Source organism: Perna viridis, chromosome 15, assembly GCF_037379345.1.
Source record: "Perna viridis isolate PV_CMFRI_1.1 ecotype Kerala chromosome 15, ASM3737934v1, whole genome shotgun sequence".
NCBI classification, from domain to species: Eukaryota; Metazoa; Mollusca; class Bivalvia; order Mytilida; family Mytilidae; genus Perna; species Perna viridis.
In genome coordinates, this window is record NC_142459.1 from 10470608 (window position 1) to 10489719 (window position 19112).

Genomic DNA, 19112 nt, shown 5'->3' on the forward strand with positions numbered 1-19112 from the left:
AGTTTTTCTTTCAGGGCGTTGTTGTCTGCCGAGAGTAGATCAAGTTTTTCTTTGACCGTCTGATATTCATCTTCTTGATCAATTTTATCGGCTCTGAAATCTCTTGACAGTTTTGTTGAGGTCCTCGGTTTTTGTTTTCATTTCATCAAATAAGTTCCCAGTCCCTTCTGTGTTAGCTTCTAATTCTGAAACTCTATCTTTTACATCTTTGATGTCATGTTCGGCAGTGATCACTCTCGAAGTCAGAAATGTCAGTTTATCACTCATATCTTTTAAAGTTGAAGTGTTCTGATTCGTGTTTTTTTTTTCAATGGTTGACAATTTTGTGTCCATACGGCCAAGCACTGCAAGTAAGTTACCGAGGACTGCTTCAATACCACCGCTTTCATTCACTTGATTATCTCCATATAAAACATTCCTAGTCTCGTTTAGAATTTGTGAAGTTGCCTTCTGTTCAGTCTTTTTCCGATTTGCCATTTTAGTCAAGGTACTCCTCGAGACCCTCAAAATTTTGTCCAATTCAAAGTTTAAAATGTCAAAATCTAGGACGTATGGATAGGGCCATCAGGTGTTGCAATTACATGAAATCAGCTGGACTCCCATAAATTGAAGTAGGACGGAGGACGAAACGCATCAAACGGGTCCCATACACCCGAAAATAAAAGTACATACGCATAAAGAACAATATTAAATTCCATATTTTATGTTGCTATGATAAACAGTGTCGTCCATCTTGTCATGCGCAAACACCTCAAGTAAGAAGCTGAAAAATACAAATAAAGCCCTATGTAACACCGAACTACTAAATATAACATATAAACAACAATAACATACAAAGTATCAAAAAACACATTATGACACAAGAAGTCCTTCATACATGATACTTCAAAAATGTTCATAGTTCGACCAAAATATCATTCAAACATGTGAAAAGGTTGGACATACACTTAACTTTGTTCGAAGATCAGAAATATTCAAAAATCCAAAAATCAGTGCTTTTGCATTGATAAACTGGCTTTCCATACTTTTGGAAACTCAAAAATAGAGGGGTGTTAGACAAAAACTTTACGAAAATTTAACAACGTGTTTATGGGCAAAAAGTGTGTAATGCTATACAATATTGTCTCAAATAACATATTGCAATCATGAATTCAAGGTAAGTAATGACGTAATCGATAATTTTAGCACAGGTAGGTATGTTGTCAAAATGACATAACAAAAACCGTTGAACAAAATGCATAAAACTTATCTATGTTCATAATTGTTCATAATTCTAAATGCAGATATTAATAATTAATGCAAAAACTTACATTGTGCCGGGTTATGGCGACTATGTTTGGTTTGTTTACGTTTGCATTTTCACTAAAAATAGAGGAAAGAGTCTGTAGGGGAATGAAACAAACAATTAATATAAAACAATATCAAGTGCAGAAAGACGGACGGTGGAGTGTTAATAAATGCGGAGTCAGTACACTCCCCGCCTGGCATCTTAAGTTGCTCTTAACATCAACTTTCTTTGGCAGTAGTACTACCAGTTCGGTAACTGGTCTGACGAAATTGCACTTTTTCACACAATTATTGTCAATAGTACGAGCAATCTGTACCTCAGCTTTACGAACTAATTTGTCAGAACTTGGAAACACTTTCACAATAATTCCCATTGGCCAAGATAGACGGTTGACTTGTTTGTCTTTGAGCAACACAATATCTCCTTCACTGAGATTGTCAGACGGTTCAATCCATTTCCTACGACTTTGAAGCGACTGTAAATAATCTATACGCCATCGACGCCAAAACACATCAGCCAAATACTGAACTCTTTTCCACTGAGCGTGGTACATGTCTTTACAGTCATATGAAACGTCCTTTGGAATGAGCACATTCGGTTTTTTGAGTTATCAGCAGAGACGATGTGAGTGGGAATGGCTCATCAGAATCTGACGAAACACAAGTTAGAGGTCGAGAGTTAATGATAGCCGACACTTCAGCAAGGAAAGTCACCAATACTTCGTGCGAGAGTTCTTTTTCGGGAAGCTGTGCCATCATTTAATCGAGGATGCGGCTAGTTGTTTGTATCATCCTTTCCCAGGAACCACCCATATGTGATGAGTGGGGGGAATTAAAATGCCACTCGATACCATTGTCAAACAAGTAGTCTTTGATCGGAGAGTCTTCGACACTAACTGCTTTTATGCCGAGATGATCAGTGGCTCCTACAAAATTAGTCCCACGAATAGAGACGAATCTTTTGAAGGCGTTAATGAAACAGGAAGAGCTCATATCTTGTACAACTTCCAAATGAACGCCTCTTGTGGCCATACAAGTACAGATTATCGCCCATCTCTTTGAATTAGCGACTCCGCCTCTCGTGCGTCGTGTTACCACAGACCACGGTCCAAAGGTGTCTATACCTACGGAGGTAAACGGCGGATCAGGTTTTTGTCGGTCCTTTGGCAAATCAGCCATCATCTGTTGCTCAGTGCTACGACGCAGCTTTCTACACGTGACACACTTGTGTAAAATCGACGAAACCAATCGCTTTTGCCCAACAATCCAACAGCCAGCACTTCTAATGGCTCCAGATGTCAAATGACGGCCTTGATGTTGAGTCGTAGAATGATAGAAACGCACTATTAAAGTTGCGATCCAGCCTTTACTTGGCAATATTATAGGGTTTCGTTCATCTTCACTCACATTTGCCATATTGATGCGGCCTCCTACACGAATGCATCCTGAAGAATCAATGAATGGGTTCAGACCAGCAAGACTGCTGCCTTTTCCGACAGGTAGTTTGTGTTTTAAAGATTCTAATTCGTTTGCATAGAAATCTTGTTGAACGGCTTTGATGACGAATAACTCGGTCTCTCGGAATGATTCAGTTTTGTCCATAGACTTTCTTCTAGCAATGACTTTAATCAAGAATGTGACTCCACGAATAAGCGATTTCCAAGATCCAAATCTACAGAAACGATCTGATCCTAACGATTTCTGACTACTAACACTTTTGTTACAGGAGATTTCCGGACGCACTTTTTCTGGGTCTTGAAGATAATATGAAGTGTCACTTTTAGAGAAATTCATTTCATCAGTAGACATTTTATCCGGCGGCCCTTTTAACCACATACTTCTTTCGAGATTTTCCGCGTTGACTGACCGAGTTCCAATATCAGCTGGATTGCGTTCTGTGTGAACATATGACCACTGTGTTGGTTTTGATAACTTATGAATCTTGGCGACTCTGTTGCTCACATGTGTAAAATCTACGAGAAGAGTTGTAGATGTAGCCTAAAACTACCTTACGGTCAGTATGATATCTTATGTCCGTGAGCGGAATACTGAGTTGATCAGATATAGTCTGTCCTAACTCTGTCGCTAGAACTGCCCCGCATAATTCCAATCTCGGAATTGTATATCCATGCTGAGGCGCGACCCTTGCCTTGCCCATGACAAATCCTAGTTCGGGTTTCTTACTATCAGATTCGAGCTGTAAATATCCAACGGCTGCTGTAGCCATCTCGGAGGCCCTAACCCTAACCTATTTGTTTTTTTTTTGTTGTCCTGTTGTGCACTTACTGTGTCTGAGGCTATCAATAAAATCATGTCTTATCTTCCCCGTGAAGGTCCGGGTGTTAAAAGAATAGGCCTGCAGCAGCGCTAAGCTTGTATAAGGCGACTATAGTGCTCAGAAACCTAGCCGGGGGCTAGGCGCTCTGCCCATAGAGCAACTGGGATGTGTGCCCCAGGTGGTGGAATGGGGTACCCCTGGCATGTTACATGCTGGGGTTGTCAGGCTATAATACGGAAAACCTGACCGTAAACCATAGTGGTGCACCGTGTTGGAAAAGATGCCACGTTCCTCGTACGTTCAAAGAACCCTGCTGTGGTATTCGATAGGAGTAGGAACCTTTGTGCTCCGCCACAGGAGGCTAAATTGCCCGACCTTACCCATCCCCCCTTTTTCCAGTGGCAATCGAAGTTTGTCGACCCTATTATCCTTGTGTCCCGTCCTTTTTTTTTTCATTTCATGTTCATTTTATCATCCATTTCATGTTCATCGTCAGAATATAGCTGAATTATTGCTGCTCGGACGTTAAACCCCAACAAACAAACCAACTTATCAAATGTAAATACATGTATATTATTGAGCTTTTCAAAAGTCGTAGCTGGTGAAAGGTGGACACAATTATGGTCATGTGCACGTGGCTACATAGAGGTTTCACAGCCCTGTTTAACCATATGATACATTCAGAAACAGACTTAAAATTAAATCCAATTAACTATGATTATCTCTTCAGGCAGTGTCTAAATACTTCGAAATGAAAGAATTATTAAAAGAAAATGGATGACATTTCTTGAAACTTTCCATATGACTTTGGCGGGAAAATCGGTAAACAAATATAATGGAGATTCCCATTATCTTATTAAGGGAGTACAAGAAATGAGGAGATGGTCCATGGTACGAAGTGCTGTTTGCTAGAAACTTTATCACTTGAAGAAAAGAATAAAATTAAAATTTACATTTCTATGAAACGTGTAGAAGTCGCCTCCCGTTTCCTGATCTGTCTTTTGAGAAATATATCTTCAATTCAATTGATGATTATTAATCGAGGCGCCCCGTGCAGGTCCGGGTGTTAAAAGAATAGGCCTGCAGCAGCGCTAAGCTTGTCGTAAAAGGCGACTAAATAGTGCTCAGAAACCTAGCCGGGGGTTAGGCGCTCTGCCCACAGAGCAACTGGGATGTGTGCCCCAGGTGGTGGAATGGGGTACCCCTGGCATGTTACATGCTGGGGTTGTCAGGCTATAATACGGAAAACCTGACCGCAAACCATAGTGGTGCACCGTGTTGAAATAGACGCCACGTTCCTCGCACGTTAAAGAACCCTGCTGTGGTATTCGATAGGAGTAGGAACCTTTGTGCTCCGCCACAGGAGGCTAAATTGCCCGACCTTACCCATCCCCCTTTTTCCAGTGGCAATCAAAATTTGTCGACCCTATTATCCTTGTGACCCATCCTTTTTTTTTTCATTTCATGTTCATTTTATCGTCCATTTCTTGTTCATTGTCTGAATATAGCTGAAATATTGCTGCTTGGACGTGAAACCCCAACAAAGAAAAACAATATTAATCGAGGCAGCGTTAAGAACTTGGATATCAAATTTCAACGAAACCGAAACACTTTGAATTTTTGACCGCAGTGGTGGCCATTCTGAAAATGGTGGCCGATACGTAGCTCAAATTTCCGATTGAACCGGGTATTATTAATTGGGACGGCTCAAAGAAACTAGATTTCAATTTTCGTCGATGTCCGACAAATTTGTATTTTCGACCGCGTTGACGGCCATTTTGAAAATGGCGATCGAGATGCACGCGACTTTGACTTCGGGATTTTATTTGGTCCATTGAGCTTAATATATATACCAAGTTTGGTCAAATTCTGATTAGCGCCCCGTGCAGGTCCGGATGTTTAAAAGAATAGGCCTGCAGCAGCGCTAAGCTTGTCGTATAAGGCGACTAAATTGTGCTCAGAAACCTAGCTGAGGGCTAGGCGCTCGGTCGACAGAGCCACCCTGTGGATCGCTATCCTTGTCGTGGTAGGGGGCCTTGCGTGCCTCAGTGATCCTAAGAGCTATGCCAGCTGGAGTTTTTTCTCCTGGTAGGGTTACCCATGCTGGAAAGGTCAAAGGTTAGAGGCCAGACCAAAGCGATCCGAACATCGACCGTGGGCCCGGTGTTTAAAATAAAAAGTGGGGTCACCTACTTGTTTGCCGTGAGTTATTGGTGGGCGAGGAGGTCCTAGTGGATGAAGGTCGTATCTAGACTCCAGTCGTGACGTAACCCCCGTGTCATCGATGGCTGGATGATCGAGGATACGGCTGTATATGCCACTCGGCTCTTAGGTCTCACTAACCACTTCCGGTTCATATGGCCACCCCCCTATGTAGTACCAAAAACACACTGAACTTAGACATATGCATTGTAAGTGCATTATTTGTGTGTATTATGATTAAAAGTAGTCAAAATAAAGCTGAGAATGTGTACTTTAAAGTCATATATGTAATTAATTACAAAAGTGTATGAATATTGTTTACATGTGTGAGTAATTTGCCTCCATGCTGTCAGTTAGCAGAACAGGTAAAAATGTGGATTTTCAGTACTATTTATTCAAGTAAATTTTGTGAAGAATTTCTACTATCATCGTACCATTAGCATAATGATTTTGGAAGCCTTATTTTCCAAGCTTGGCAACAGTATGCAGCTTTAAGATGTCATTTGTCCTGGGAATTCACAGTGAGACTTTGAAAATTACTTTTTTAACATGTAAAGTAATGGAAACGTTAGAAGTGGTTAGTGAGACCATAAATTAAATTATGGCATATTTCAGAGAAATGCATAATTTGAGGAAAATTGCCTTTCCTGGTCATTATTTCCATTTTCCCATAAAATCAGTATAGTGATATTGGTAATCTGGCTATATTTGAAGAGGTGCATTGTGCAAGGTATTTTAAAAACAACATAGCAACAAGATTTTAATCAGTAACAGTGACTCATAACTTGACGTCATCCATGAAATACATAACGTCACTGCTTGGGATATTCAAAGTACTCAAATAGTCACACAGCACAGACTTGGAATCACACAGTAATGAAATAGGTATGATATAAATTGTTGAAATCTGTTCTTTTTTCATAATGATAAATGATATTTACTATTACAACTTCTTGAATTATCATAGGTATCAATTTGGTGTGACAAGTTAGTTAAAATTGTAATTTAGGGAAAATATCACTGAGGGGCATGATATAAAAATGACCATTTCTTTGTAGTCCTATGTCTGATTTTGATAGTTTTGGTCTTATTAGACTCACAATACCACAAGCTTACATAAAAACTCATAAAATGTTTTTAAGGTCTCACTAACCACTTCCGGGTCAAATGGCCACCCCCTATGTAGTACCAAAAACACACTGAACTTAGACATATGCATTGTAAGTGCATTATTTGTGTGTATTATGATTAAAAGTAGTCAAAATAAAGCTGAGAATGTGTACTTTAAAGTCATATATGTAATTAATTACAAAAGTGTATGAATATTGTTTACATGTGTGAGTAATTTGCCTCCATGCTGTCAGTTAGCAGAACAGGTAAAAATGTGGATTTTCAGTATTATTTATTCAAGTAAATTTTGTGAAGAATTTCTACTATCATCGTACCATTAGCATAATGATTTTGGAAGCCTTATTTTCCAAGCTTCGCAACAGTATGCAGCTTTAAGATGTCATTTGTCCTGGGAATTCACAGTGAGACTTTGAAAATTACTTTTTTAACATGTAAAGTAATGGAAACGTTAGAAGTGGTTAGTGAGACCTTAGGTCATCTAAACGGGAGATCGGATGGACCCGCTTCGATCAATCGGCTTGTCACGCCATGCCCTTCATTTCTCCACCTGTTTTACTGATGGCATTTTGTTTAATCCAATGTTTCTAAGATTTTCAAAAGCTTACAAATGGCAAATGAAGAAGGCGGTGGCTCATGGGTCAATCGCCCCGTGCAGGTCCGGGTGTTAAAAGAATAGGCCTGCAGCAGCGCTAAGCTTGTCGTATTAGGCGACTAAATAGTGCTCAGAAACCTAGCCGGGGGCTAGGCGCTCTGCCCACAGAGCAACTGGGATGTGTGCCTTAGGTGGCTGAATAGGGTACCCCTGGCGTGTTACATGCTGGGGTTGTCAGGCTATAATGCGGAAAACCTGACCGCAAACCATAGTGGTGCACCGTGTTGGGAAAGATGCTACGTTCCTCGCACGTTAAAGAACCCTGCTGTGGTATTCGATAGGAGTAGGAACCTTTGCGCTCCGCCACAGGAGGCTAAATTGCCCGACCTTACCCATTCCCCCCCCTTTTTCCAGTGGCAATCAAAATTTGTCGACCCTATTGTCCTTGTGTCCCATCCTTTTTTTTTTTTCATTTCATGTTCATTGTCTGAATATAGCTGAAATATTGCTGCTCGGACGTTAAACCCCAACAAACAAACAAACAAACATGGGTCAATCGAGTAGTACGCTGTCTATGCGCCATTGATAGATACGCTCTGTTTCGAGTACCCCGTGCAGGTCCGGGTGATAAAAGAATAGGCCTGCAGCAGCGCTAAGCTTGTGTGATCTTGGGTTTAGGAGTCAGATCACGTGATGTTCTGTTTTTATGGTGTGACGTAATAGGCTGGAATGAAAACCAAGTTAACACAATATAACTTTATTAAAATAGATGTTTCTTGTATGGCGGCCGTTGTCCAAGTGGCCCGAATAATATAATCAAAACAATATGATAATGCATTAGAATAGGTTAATAGCTAACATTTATGCATAAATTAAACAATGGGGAATTTAACTCATATTTTGATAAAGTGGGGGAATTTAGCTCATATAATGTTATTAGACAGTGCCAAACAAATATTGTGAATTATGAAAACATGGGGCTTCTTTTACTTAAATGTAACTACATGGTTGCCATAGAAACCAAAATGTAAACAATAATGATTGACATATCTAGATAAAGATTAAATTGAAACTGTCACTAAATTGACATAATAACTACTAAAAACATATATACAACGCGCTGTGATCTAAAGAAAAAGTTAGTAAATGAAATGCAAAGCGTGCAGCATAATTGAAATTCAAGTTACGCTTAATAAACTATGTTGGTATTGAGCTGCTAAAAAGTATTACATAAGTACAGCTCATTTGTTTAATTTTACCTTTAAATGCCTATTTACGGCTGAATTCATAGCTATAAATGAAATGTAACTTTGCCGCTGTTTACAAAATAAAGTTTCAAGTGGAGATAACTCCTACAATATATCTTAAAACCAAAGCTTGAACTTGTTGCCAATAAATGCGCATGAACCATAGTAAGTATTGCAAAGTAAGTAATTGAGACAATGATTCAGTAGATTATTATAGAACTACATACACATAAGTAAATGTTAAAATGTACACACACATATATGAACACAAATAACAACTGATTGTCATGTGCTAATAAAGATATTCTATTCAGATAAAGTGCGCTAATTACTGCAAGTTAAAACACATAAAAATAAGTATCAAAATGTAATTTATACTAAGACATAAATATCTCATATTAACTATTAAACATTCAAATTGTAATATAAAAATTTACTACTTACCTGGAATGAAAACCAAGTTAACACAATATAACTTTATTAAAATAGATGTTTCTTGTATGGCGGCCGTTGTCCAAGTGGCCGAATTTACCAAACATAAAGTTATGTTTTCACTCCAGGTGAGGCCCATTGAAGGAAAATAGCTATATACACAAAGGGCAAATATATTAAAACCCCTTATTGAACCTCTATGAAAAAATATGTGAAAAGCCATTTCATGTCACCTAATCCACCTATGTTAAGTGCTAGGACGCAGTCCTTAATCCGGATATGCTATAATCTTATCCCTGATTTTGTATAGCCTTAATTATACAGTTAATTATCAAGTCTTGGTATCTATTTAGTCTTACGTAAGATATTTACATACTTAAAACATGTTGGCACTACAGCATTATGTTTCTTTTTAAATATATGTTTATTAAAATACTTGTGAAACAATATTAAGTTTAGGTGACTGGCTTGGACATTACAATGTACAAACATGAAAAATATCAAATGAAACAATAAAGAAAAATATATGCATATTATGTACAAGAAGGGATGATGGCTTGTTTTCCCTATCACAAATACTCCCCTCATTAAGGTTTCTTTGTCCTCAAAGAACAAAGCTAATTGTCAAATAAATAGTAAAATGACTGATCAAAACAACATTCACATCCGATACCATCAGATGGCAAGTCACACGAAGAGGCAGAAGACCATGCCCAACGCATACAATGTTTATATATTGAGAACTTTAGCCAAAGAGGTACGTCTGTAAAAGATCTCCCTAGCTATGTGGTTGGTTTGTAAATTTTTTTTTTTTTTTATTTGACTACTTGGAAAAAGTTGTTATGCACTATCAATATATAACAAGTAAATGGTGACTTGAACATGTGTTTTAAGCATCTTGCTTTGATGGGATTTATTGAAATTAGATCAGGTACATGTAAGGTGTGTTTAGTGTGTGTATTTATAATGTTGAGGCCTGACAATTGAATGTGTAATCTGGTGAAGATGGTGCCGGAGATTCTCATGTTAGAAATATTGTGTGGATTTGATATTTCCCAGTCTTGTGGACATAAAGGTAGATCTATAAGTGGAACAGTTATACAGTGTATACCATTACTGATCTCTAACAAAACTTTGGTACAATGTTTGGTGCAAAATTGTTTGTAAAAATAGTGAATAACACCAAAAAATGCAATAATGGTGAAAGCTGACATCGTGATGGAAGACCATTGATAGATGTGTGGTGTGAATGAAATTTGAATGCTTTCTGTGGTTGTCAGTGGTGAAAACTTGTAATGAAATGTTGGTGGTGTTTGAGGAGTAACAAAAGCATGTGTTGATGGTACTTTTTGCAGTAAGACTAATGCAGCTGTTAGTGCTCTAACCTTGTTAAACAGAATGACACAGCTAACACTTACTAAAAGTGATAAGCCTAGAGCAGCAATTGAAAAAATGCCATCTAGACTTGGCCATGAGTCATTAACATCTATGTCACCTTCCAGCAGAGGCTCTGACAAAGATGTAAATACTTTTCTATCTTGCTTTACTGCTGTGGCAATTCTTTTTAAACTTAAATGCAATTTACTGTCTTGTGCCAGCATGGATGAAAATGAGTGGTTGTATAACTGAATGTTTGGAAGTGAGATGTCTACTGGCTGTGTAAAAGTTGTATCTCCTAAAATGGAGTTGTAAGTGTCTGATGAAAAGAAGTGTTGTATTAACGCAAGGTTTACAGGGTGTACAATAGTTATTTTATCTGTGTGATTCTGACATTTTCCAATTTTAGCAGGAATAAACAATAAATCAGTTTTGACAGAGCATAAACATGGAACCTGTACAAGGCAAAATGCACATCCCTTGTTTATTTGGTGTCCTGAGGGACAATCGAATGAAATAGTTTTTGTTTGATAAACTAACAACATGTCAGAGGTTAATTCTTGTACCTCAGGTTGTATTGTATTTGTAATGAATCTGAAGTCGCATTCTGAATGTACTTTTTGTTTGTCATTGTACAGTAATGCAATTGAACAAGTGGGTGCAACCGAAGATAAAAGTGGAAATGAATTTTTGCAAAGTAATGTTTCTGATCCTTCACATGATTTAACATAGTTGTTTGTGAGCTCTGCAAATTGTCTGTTGTCTGATGAAATTATCAAGTATTCTGGAAGATTTAAAAGCTGTGTGGCATGATTGCTTGAAGTGTTTATAGGTACAGGGTATGTATGTATTTTGTATAATGTAAGAGGTGTTAAAAAGGTTGATATAGGAAATTTGATACTGATGAATAAAAAGTTGTGATGTCGTGCATATAGGATGTTCGCATGTGCATAGTAAAAAGATGGATCTGTGCTTGCTAGAAAAAATCCCTTGTACTTAGAATTCAAAATATTTTGAATATGTTGTAAGGTCATTTTTAGAATATGTGGCTTTAACAAAAATGGTGACAATTTTCCCTTAATTAATTCGTGTATTGCCAACTTGAGTTCTTCTAAATATTTGTTAATTTCTGTTGTTTCATTCATTTGCTTAATCAGAAAGTTTGACAGTTTCATGTTAATTCGTTCGAAATGGGCAACGAATTTAGCTGTTTCTTTTGTAATATTCTTAATACCTTCATAGTTGTTTTCAATACCTTTGATTACATTGTCAAACCTATCATTTGTTTTTCCATGAATGAGGACAATAATTCATCATGATGTATAAGGTCTTTTGCAAAAGCATTGTTCTTATGGATCAAAATGTTTATGTGTTTAGCCAATCGGTTGACATCATCTACGGTTGCTGTGCCGAATAGAGATTTTGAAATGGATCCTATAAAATCAAACAATCCACGGCGAGTTCTAGATTCAGTGTCAGATTTAATTGTCACATCTGTATGCTTTAACATGTTATGCACCATGTCCACTGTTTGGTTTAAATTTGTCGATACTTGTGTCCTTATCGCTGATAACTGTGACACTACTTGATTTAAGATGAAACAATTGCTATGTATAATATCACACTGTTTAAATACTTCATGTCCTTGTTTTCTTGGTAAGGGTATTTTAAAAGTATGAGTCCAATATTCACAGCTGGGTAGTAGTTTAGCTTGTTTGGTAAAGAACACTCCATAGTTAATACGTTGTAAGCTCTCTCTGTCTGTTGACATACCCTCGACCATACTTATTATCATGAGAAGGCAGGCAAATCTTAGTACTCCTATTGAAAACAAAGATGAAGAAATTTTAAGACGGCAGTGTTTATCGTTTAAGGGAGGATCCATTCCCTAATAGCACTATGTAACATGAGAACGAGCTCATAATTTTGACAAACACTACACTAGAAATCATAGAAGAGAAAAATGTAAGAAGAGTACATAGGAAGTGCCTTACAATCTCACATCTAACTTGTAGATCAAATCAGGCATAGATGAGCAATCAAAAATGAAGTGAAGTTGTTTGCAATTGTTAAATGCAAAATGCTTTAATGTAAAATGAAAACACTTGAAAGTGAAATGCAAAACACTGTAGTGTGAATTGTAAAATGCTTCTATGTTAACTATAACAATAGACATGTAAAATGAAAAATGATTATCCAGTAAAAATGTGTAATGTAAAAATAAATTGTATTCCTATAAATGGCAATATGAAGTTTTCACTATTCCATTTATTTTGCCTTGTGTGTAAGACTCATTTTCTGAAGCAGGGATTTCTATGTGGACGTTTTCGTTTCCTACCCTGTTGTGTTTTTGTTGCATGGTAATGGGTAATGGTATCCTCTGACAAGTTTTCTGCAGGTTGCCATGATGAACCCGTATAACCTTTCCATTTGATGAGGTACTCCTTTTTACCATTGACCGTTTTTGAACGAAGGATTTTTTCTATGGGATATTCCCTGTCATCTATTTGAACCGCTGGCTCATTGGTAGACGTTTCCATTGGTATACCCCACTAGGTGTAACAAAGGCTGATTTTTGTGCAGTAGCTGGATCTAATGGACATTGCCAATAGCCTGACAACAGATCCAGTGTGCTGAATATCTGAGCCTGGGAACGCCCTAGGGAGTCTAGCACATCTTCAATGCGTGGCAGTGGAAAAAATTTTGGCTTTGTAACTTTGTTCAGTGCACGAAAATCACAGCAAAATCTAAGTTCACCATTTTTCTTTTTGCACATTACCACTGGAGCTGCCCACTCACTGTTTGACTCTTCAATTATGTCATGTTTTAGCATTTTTTCTAGCTGTTTGTTCATTGTATCTAAGACTGTTGGTGATTGTCTGTAAAATCTTTTTCTGATTGGTGTTGCATCTCCTGTATCTATTGTGTGTTTGTATAGATCAGTTAAACCTAATTCACTTAGATCTCTTGCAAATGCTTTTCTGTTTTTGTGTAAAAATGCTAAAAGCAATGTTTTTTGTTCTTCTGTTAAGTCTGAGTGGCTCAAGTCAAAATGTAAACATGGTTGATCTTCGGTATGATTCATGGTACATGTAGTGTGTTGGTTTTCATCATTTGGTGGGTCTTGTAATGGTGTGATTGAATTGGATTCAACTTGACAGACTGATGCAACAACTACATTTGCTGGTAAATGTATGTTTTTCTTTGTTGGGTTCATGATCCTGATGCATGAGTCACCCGTTTCATCTAGTTTGACTAAGCATTTTGCGCCTGCGAGTGATTGTGTTGGTAGGTTTTGTAAAGGTTCTAGAAGTGCAATGGTATTCTTGAGATGTGACACTTTAATTGGTATATCAACTTGATGCATTGGTTTGATTTTCATGTGTCTTTTTGTTCTAGCTAAGCCACTGTCTAATGCAATAGAGTGTGTGATTGGAATTTCTTCACTGTCTGGTTCTGGGATGTGTAAAGTATGTGTTGGACAATCAATGTTTGCTCTGTGTTTTGTTAAAAAGTCAAATCCAAGAATCAGACTCTGTTGCATTTTTGGAAAAACATGAAACTTGTATATGAAGGACATGTGTCCTATGTTGAAAGACAAAAGTATGAGACCTATGATTGAATGATGTTCACCTCCTACACCTACAGCATCTTGAACGTGGCATTTTTGTATTTGTGAGAGGTCAAAATTTAAAGATTTGAGAAGGTTGAGGGAACAACAACTGATGGTCGCTCCTGTGTCAACTAATGCCTTAACATTTTGACCTTTGACAGTGATGTGTACTGAATTGCCCCTTAATGCTGAGATTTGTAAAACATGATTTGAATTTGAGATGATTTCTTTGTTCAAAGATTTTGTAATGTTAGTCTGTTTTGTGATTTGCCTTTTTCTGACTAGTCAATTTTGGTTTTGTTGATTTTGTTGTTGTTCTCGTTCTCTTTGCCAGCATACCTCTTTGTAATGACCTAATTTTTCACAATGACGACATTTAACATTGAATGCAGGACACTTTCTCCTATCCCTTACATGTGACTTACCACAGTAGATGCACTTTGATTGTGACTGCTGTCCTGACCTGTCTTGACCCCTTGACCGGTACTGTCCCTTTTTTTCATGTGAAAATGCCATCACCTCTTCTTTAAATGCAGATCGAATACCTTCTACAATGGAAGAACATAAATCATTAATAGAAGTAGCATTGGAAGTATTGTTCGTACATGTATTTTGTGCTGCTTGATGCTGAACGGTCATATTTACTGGTACAGGTGTTGCTGGTGAACACTCTGCCACACTTGTTGCTAACTGTATAGCTTGTCTAAGCTGGTTCATGGTTTTGGGATCTTTTCCCACAACAAACGGTTTAATATTGTGCTGCAATCCATGAACTGTTAAACCTATAATTGTTTCTTCACTCATATTTTGCACTCCATTTTGTAAGTTTTGGACACGTGTTAAGTATTGTATCCCAGTCTCATGTGGATATTGCTGCAACCTATACAGCTCAGTGTTGGTATTTCTTTGTTTAAATCTCTCTAGAAAGGAGGCTTTTAAAAGATCAATGTCCTTTTTCGTTCCCTCAGGCAACGAATGGTACCAGGTTAATGCCTGACCCTGAATGTGAAATGGAAAAGAGGCTGCTGCAGCCGGTTTATCATGACCATTTATTTGTATATAATTTTCAAACATGGTCCACCACAGTGATGGGACTTGGGTGGTCTCGTCATGAAAATGTTGTAGAATTATATGCGCCATATTTCGCCTTCTTAAATTATTAATGACTTGGATATTAGAATTTGTGTTACTGATACCACTTGATTCTGACTCTACAGGAGTAGGTTGACTAATCTGTCTAGACTGTTGCTGTTGGTCCAGTGAATCTGTAATTTCTTCGAGTAATTGGTCAACTGGATCCTGGGTCTCCTGGGCTGTTTGACTTCTGGTTTTGATGAAGTTAGTTGGTGTGGCCCCCTGTTTAGCACTGCCTTGATTTCTTGACATGTAGAGCGTCGTACAGGAATCACTTGTTCTCTACCATTTGTGATTTTGGTTTTAGGAGTCAGATCACGTGATGTTCTGTTTTTATGGTGTGACGTAATAGGCTGGAATGAAAACCAAGTTAACACAATATAACTTTATTAAAATAGATGTTTCTTGTATGGCGGCCGTTGTCCAAGTGGCCCGAATAATATAATCAAAACAATATGATAATGCATTAGAATAGGTTAATAGCTAACATTTATGCATAAATTAAACAATGGGGAATTTAACTCATATTTTGATAAAGTGGGGGAATTTAGCTCATATAATGTTATTAGACAGTGCCAAACAAATATTGTGAATTATGAAAACATGGGGCTTCTTTTACTTAAATGTAACTACATGGTTGCCATAGAAACCAAAATGTAAACAATAATGATTGACATATCTAGATAAATATTAAATTGAAACTGTCACTAAATTGACATAATAACTACTAAAAACATATATACAACGCGCTGTGATCTAAAGAAAAAGTTAGTAAATGAAATGCAAAGCGTGCAGCATAATTGAAATTCAAGTTACGCTTAATAAACTATGTTGGTATTGAGCTGCTAAAAAGTATTACATAAGTACAGCTCATTTGTTTAATTTTACCTTTAAATGCCTATTTACGGCTGAATTCATAGCTATAAATGAAATGTAACTTTGCCGCTGTTTACAAAATAAAGTTTCAAGTGGAGATAACTCCTACAATATATCTTAAAACCAAAGCTTGAACTTGTTGCCAATAAATGCGCATGAACCATAGTAAGTATTGCAAAGTAAGTAATTGAGACAATGATTCAGTAGATTATTATAGAACTACATACACATAAGTAAATGTTAAAATGTACACACACATATATGAACACAAATAACAACTGATTGTCATGTGCTAATAAAGATATTCTATTCAGATAAAGTGCGCTAATTACTGCAAGTTAAAACACTTAAAAATAAGTATCAAAATGTAATTTATACTAAGACATAAATATCTCATATTAACTATTAAACATTCAAATTGTAATATAAAAATTTACTACTTACCTGGAATGAAAACCAAGTTAACACAATATAACTTTATTAAAATAGATGTTTCTTGTATGGCGGCCGTTGTCCAAGTGGCCGAATTTACCAAACATAAAGTTATGTTTTCACTCCAGGTGAGGCCCATTGAAGGAAAATAGCTATATACACAAAGGGCAAATATATTAAAACCCCTTATTGAACCTCTATGAAAAAATATGTGAAAAGCCATTTCATGTCACCTAATCCACCTATGTTAAGTGCTAGGACGCAGTCCTTAATCCGGATATGCTATAATCTTATCCCTGATTTTGTATAGCCTTAATTATACAGTTAATTATCAAGTCTTGGTATCTATTTAGTCTTACGTAAGATATTTACATACTTAAAACATGTTGGCACTACAGCATTATGTTTCTTTTTAAATATATGTTTATTAAAATACTTGTGAAACAATATTAAGTTTAGGTGACTGGCTTGGACATTACAATGTACAAACATGAAAAATATCAAATGAAACAATAAAGAAAAATATATGCATATTATGTACAAGAAGGGATGATGGCTTGTTTTCCCTATCACACTTGTATAAGGCGACTAAATAGTGCTCAGAAACCTAGCCGGGAGCCAGTCTTCCCACAGAGCAACTGGGATGTGTGCCCCAGGTGGTGGAATGGGGTACCCCTGGCGTGTTACATGCTGGGGTTGTCAGGCTATAATACGGAAAACCTGACCGCAAACCATAGTGGTGCACCGTGTTGGGAAAGATGCCACGTTCCTCGCACGTTCAAGAACACTGCTGTGGTATTCGATAGGAGTAGGAACCTTTGCGCTCCACCACAGGAGGCTAAATTGCCCGATCTTACCCATCTCCTCTTTTTCCAATGGCAATCAAAATTTGTCGACCCTATTATCCTTGTGACCCATCCTTTTTTTTTTTTTTTTCATTTCATGTTCATTGTCTGAATATAGCTGAAATATTGTTGCTCGGACGTTAAACCCCAACAAACAGTCTTGAACACAACAAACTCAATTCCATAAAACCCGATCTAGGCGTTCATCAATCCGGTACGGGCAATCGCAAAGAGCAAGTGGTCATGTCTAGAAAAGGATCATACGGATCCTTCAAATTATCGCCCGATCGCATTGACAAGCTGCGTCGGCAAGACAATGGAACGAATGGTCAATGATCGCCTTGTGTGGTTCCTTGAGAAGCACAACTTACTAATATTCAGTGTGGTTTTATGCAAGGCAGAAGTACTCTTGGCCATTTAGTGCGGTTTGAAACGCTCATCAGAAATGCATTTGCTAAAAATGAACATGTTGTGTCGGTCTTTTTCGATTTAGAAAAAGCCTATGACACGACGTGGACATATGGTATTTTAAAAGATATATTTGATATGGGGTTGAAAGGAAGACTTCCTCTGTTCTTGTCTAATGTTTTGTCGGATCGTCATTTTAATGTGAGGATAAATTCGACTTTTTCTGAAGAGAAGGAGCAAGAAATGGGAGTTCCTCAGGGAGGTATTCTTTCTGTCACTCTCTTCAGTATTAAAATTAATAGTTTAGCCCAAGTTTTGAAGGAGAATATTGACGGTTCCTTGTATGTAGACGACTTTTTGATCTGCTACAGGGGACAAAATATGAGTAATATTGAAAGGCAGTTACAACTTTGCCTCAAAAGAATTGTGAAATGGGCGTTGGAGAATGGGTTTAAGTTTTCTACATCTAAAACTGTTGGTATGCACTTTTGTCGAAAGCGAAAGCTGTATCCGGCCCAGATCTCTTTCTTTATGGTAATAAAATCAAAATAGTAGAAGAAACAAAATTCCTTGGATTACTTTTTGATAGTAAACTTTCTTTTCTTCCCCATATCAAATTACTTAAATCTAGGTGTCTTAAGGCACTAGATATTTTAAAAATGGTGTCTAGTACCGATTGGGGTGCTGATACCTCAGTTTTATTAAATTTATATAGATCTTTGGTTAGGTCTAAACTTGATTATGGATCTATTGTTTATGGTTCCGTTAAACCCCAACAAACAAATACCCTTCTTTCATTTTTGATCTGCGTGAATATAAAAAGTCCGATACCAATCCTTTATTTTTACAACAAAAATTTTCTGAAATTAAAGCAAATTATCCGGATATTTCGACGGTGTATACAACTGAGGCAAATGGACCCTCCCTTGGAGACAGACGTTTGAAATTAGGTCTTCAATATGTAAGTAAACTTATGGCCTACCCAGATAGCCCTGCTTACGACTGTGTCATTAATCCTATTTATGTCGACATTTATCGAAAACATGAAAGCAAAACCCCTCCTTTTGGAATTCGAATAAAACCACATTTGGAAGCAATTCATCTGGAGACCAATGCAGTGACACCTGTTGTTACTTCGAAATGCCCTCCATGGGAGCTTCCACACCCTTCTTTCATTTTTGATCTGCGTGAATATAAAAAGTCCGATACCAATCCTTTATTTTTACAACAAAAATTTTCTGAAATTAAAGCAAATTAT

The 19112-nt window shown here is 37.3% G+C and overlaps 2 protein-coding genes and 1 pseudogene across 3 annotated transcripts; all 3 read right to left on the reverse strand.

Moving 5' to 3' along the window:
* Nucleotides 1–84: 84 nt before the first annotated feature.
* On the reverse strand, nt 85–1468 carry LOC148596893 (uncharacterized). The gene is made up of 2 exons (XM_088564174.1): nt 1311–1468; nt 85–763 (listed from the first exon to the last, which is right to left on the reverse strand). Exon 2 carries the CDS (start codon nt 475–477, stop codon nt 85–87), a length of 393 nt encoding a protein of 130 aa, XP_088420300.1. The 5' UTR covers nt 478–763; nt 1311–1468.
* Nucleotides 1469–2046: 578 nt separating this feature from the next.
* LOC148596894 (uncharacterized) lies at nt 2047–3096 on the reverse strand. The gene has a single exon (XM_088564337.1). The coding sequence runs from the start codon at nt 3094–3096 to the stop codon at nt 2047–2049; it is 1050 nt and encodes a 349-aa protein (XP_088420463.1).
* Nucleotides 3097–8231: 5135 nt separating this feature from the next.
* LOC148596895 (uncharacterized) lies at nt 8232–17169 on the reverse strand (annotated as a pseudogene). Its single transcript, XR_015918960.1, has 3 exons — nt 16182–17169; nt 14585–15646; nt 8232–12367 (listed from the first exon to the last, which is right to left on the reverse strand). The product of XR_015918960.1 is annotated as an uncharacterized LOC148596895 (transcript).
* Between the last annotated feature and the right edge of the window lie 1943 nt (nt 17170–19112).

Bases quoted from the DNA above. Each gene is read 5' to 3' on its own strand.
- LOC148596893 (XM_088564174.1), bottom strand. From the start codon at position 477: ATGGCAAATCGGAAAAAGACTGAACAGAAGGCAACTTCACAAATTCTA.
- LOC148596894 (XM_088564337.1), bottom strand. From the start codon at position 3,096: ATGTCTACTGATGAAATGAATTTCTCTAAAAGTGACACTTCATATTAT.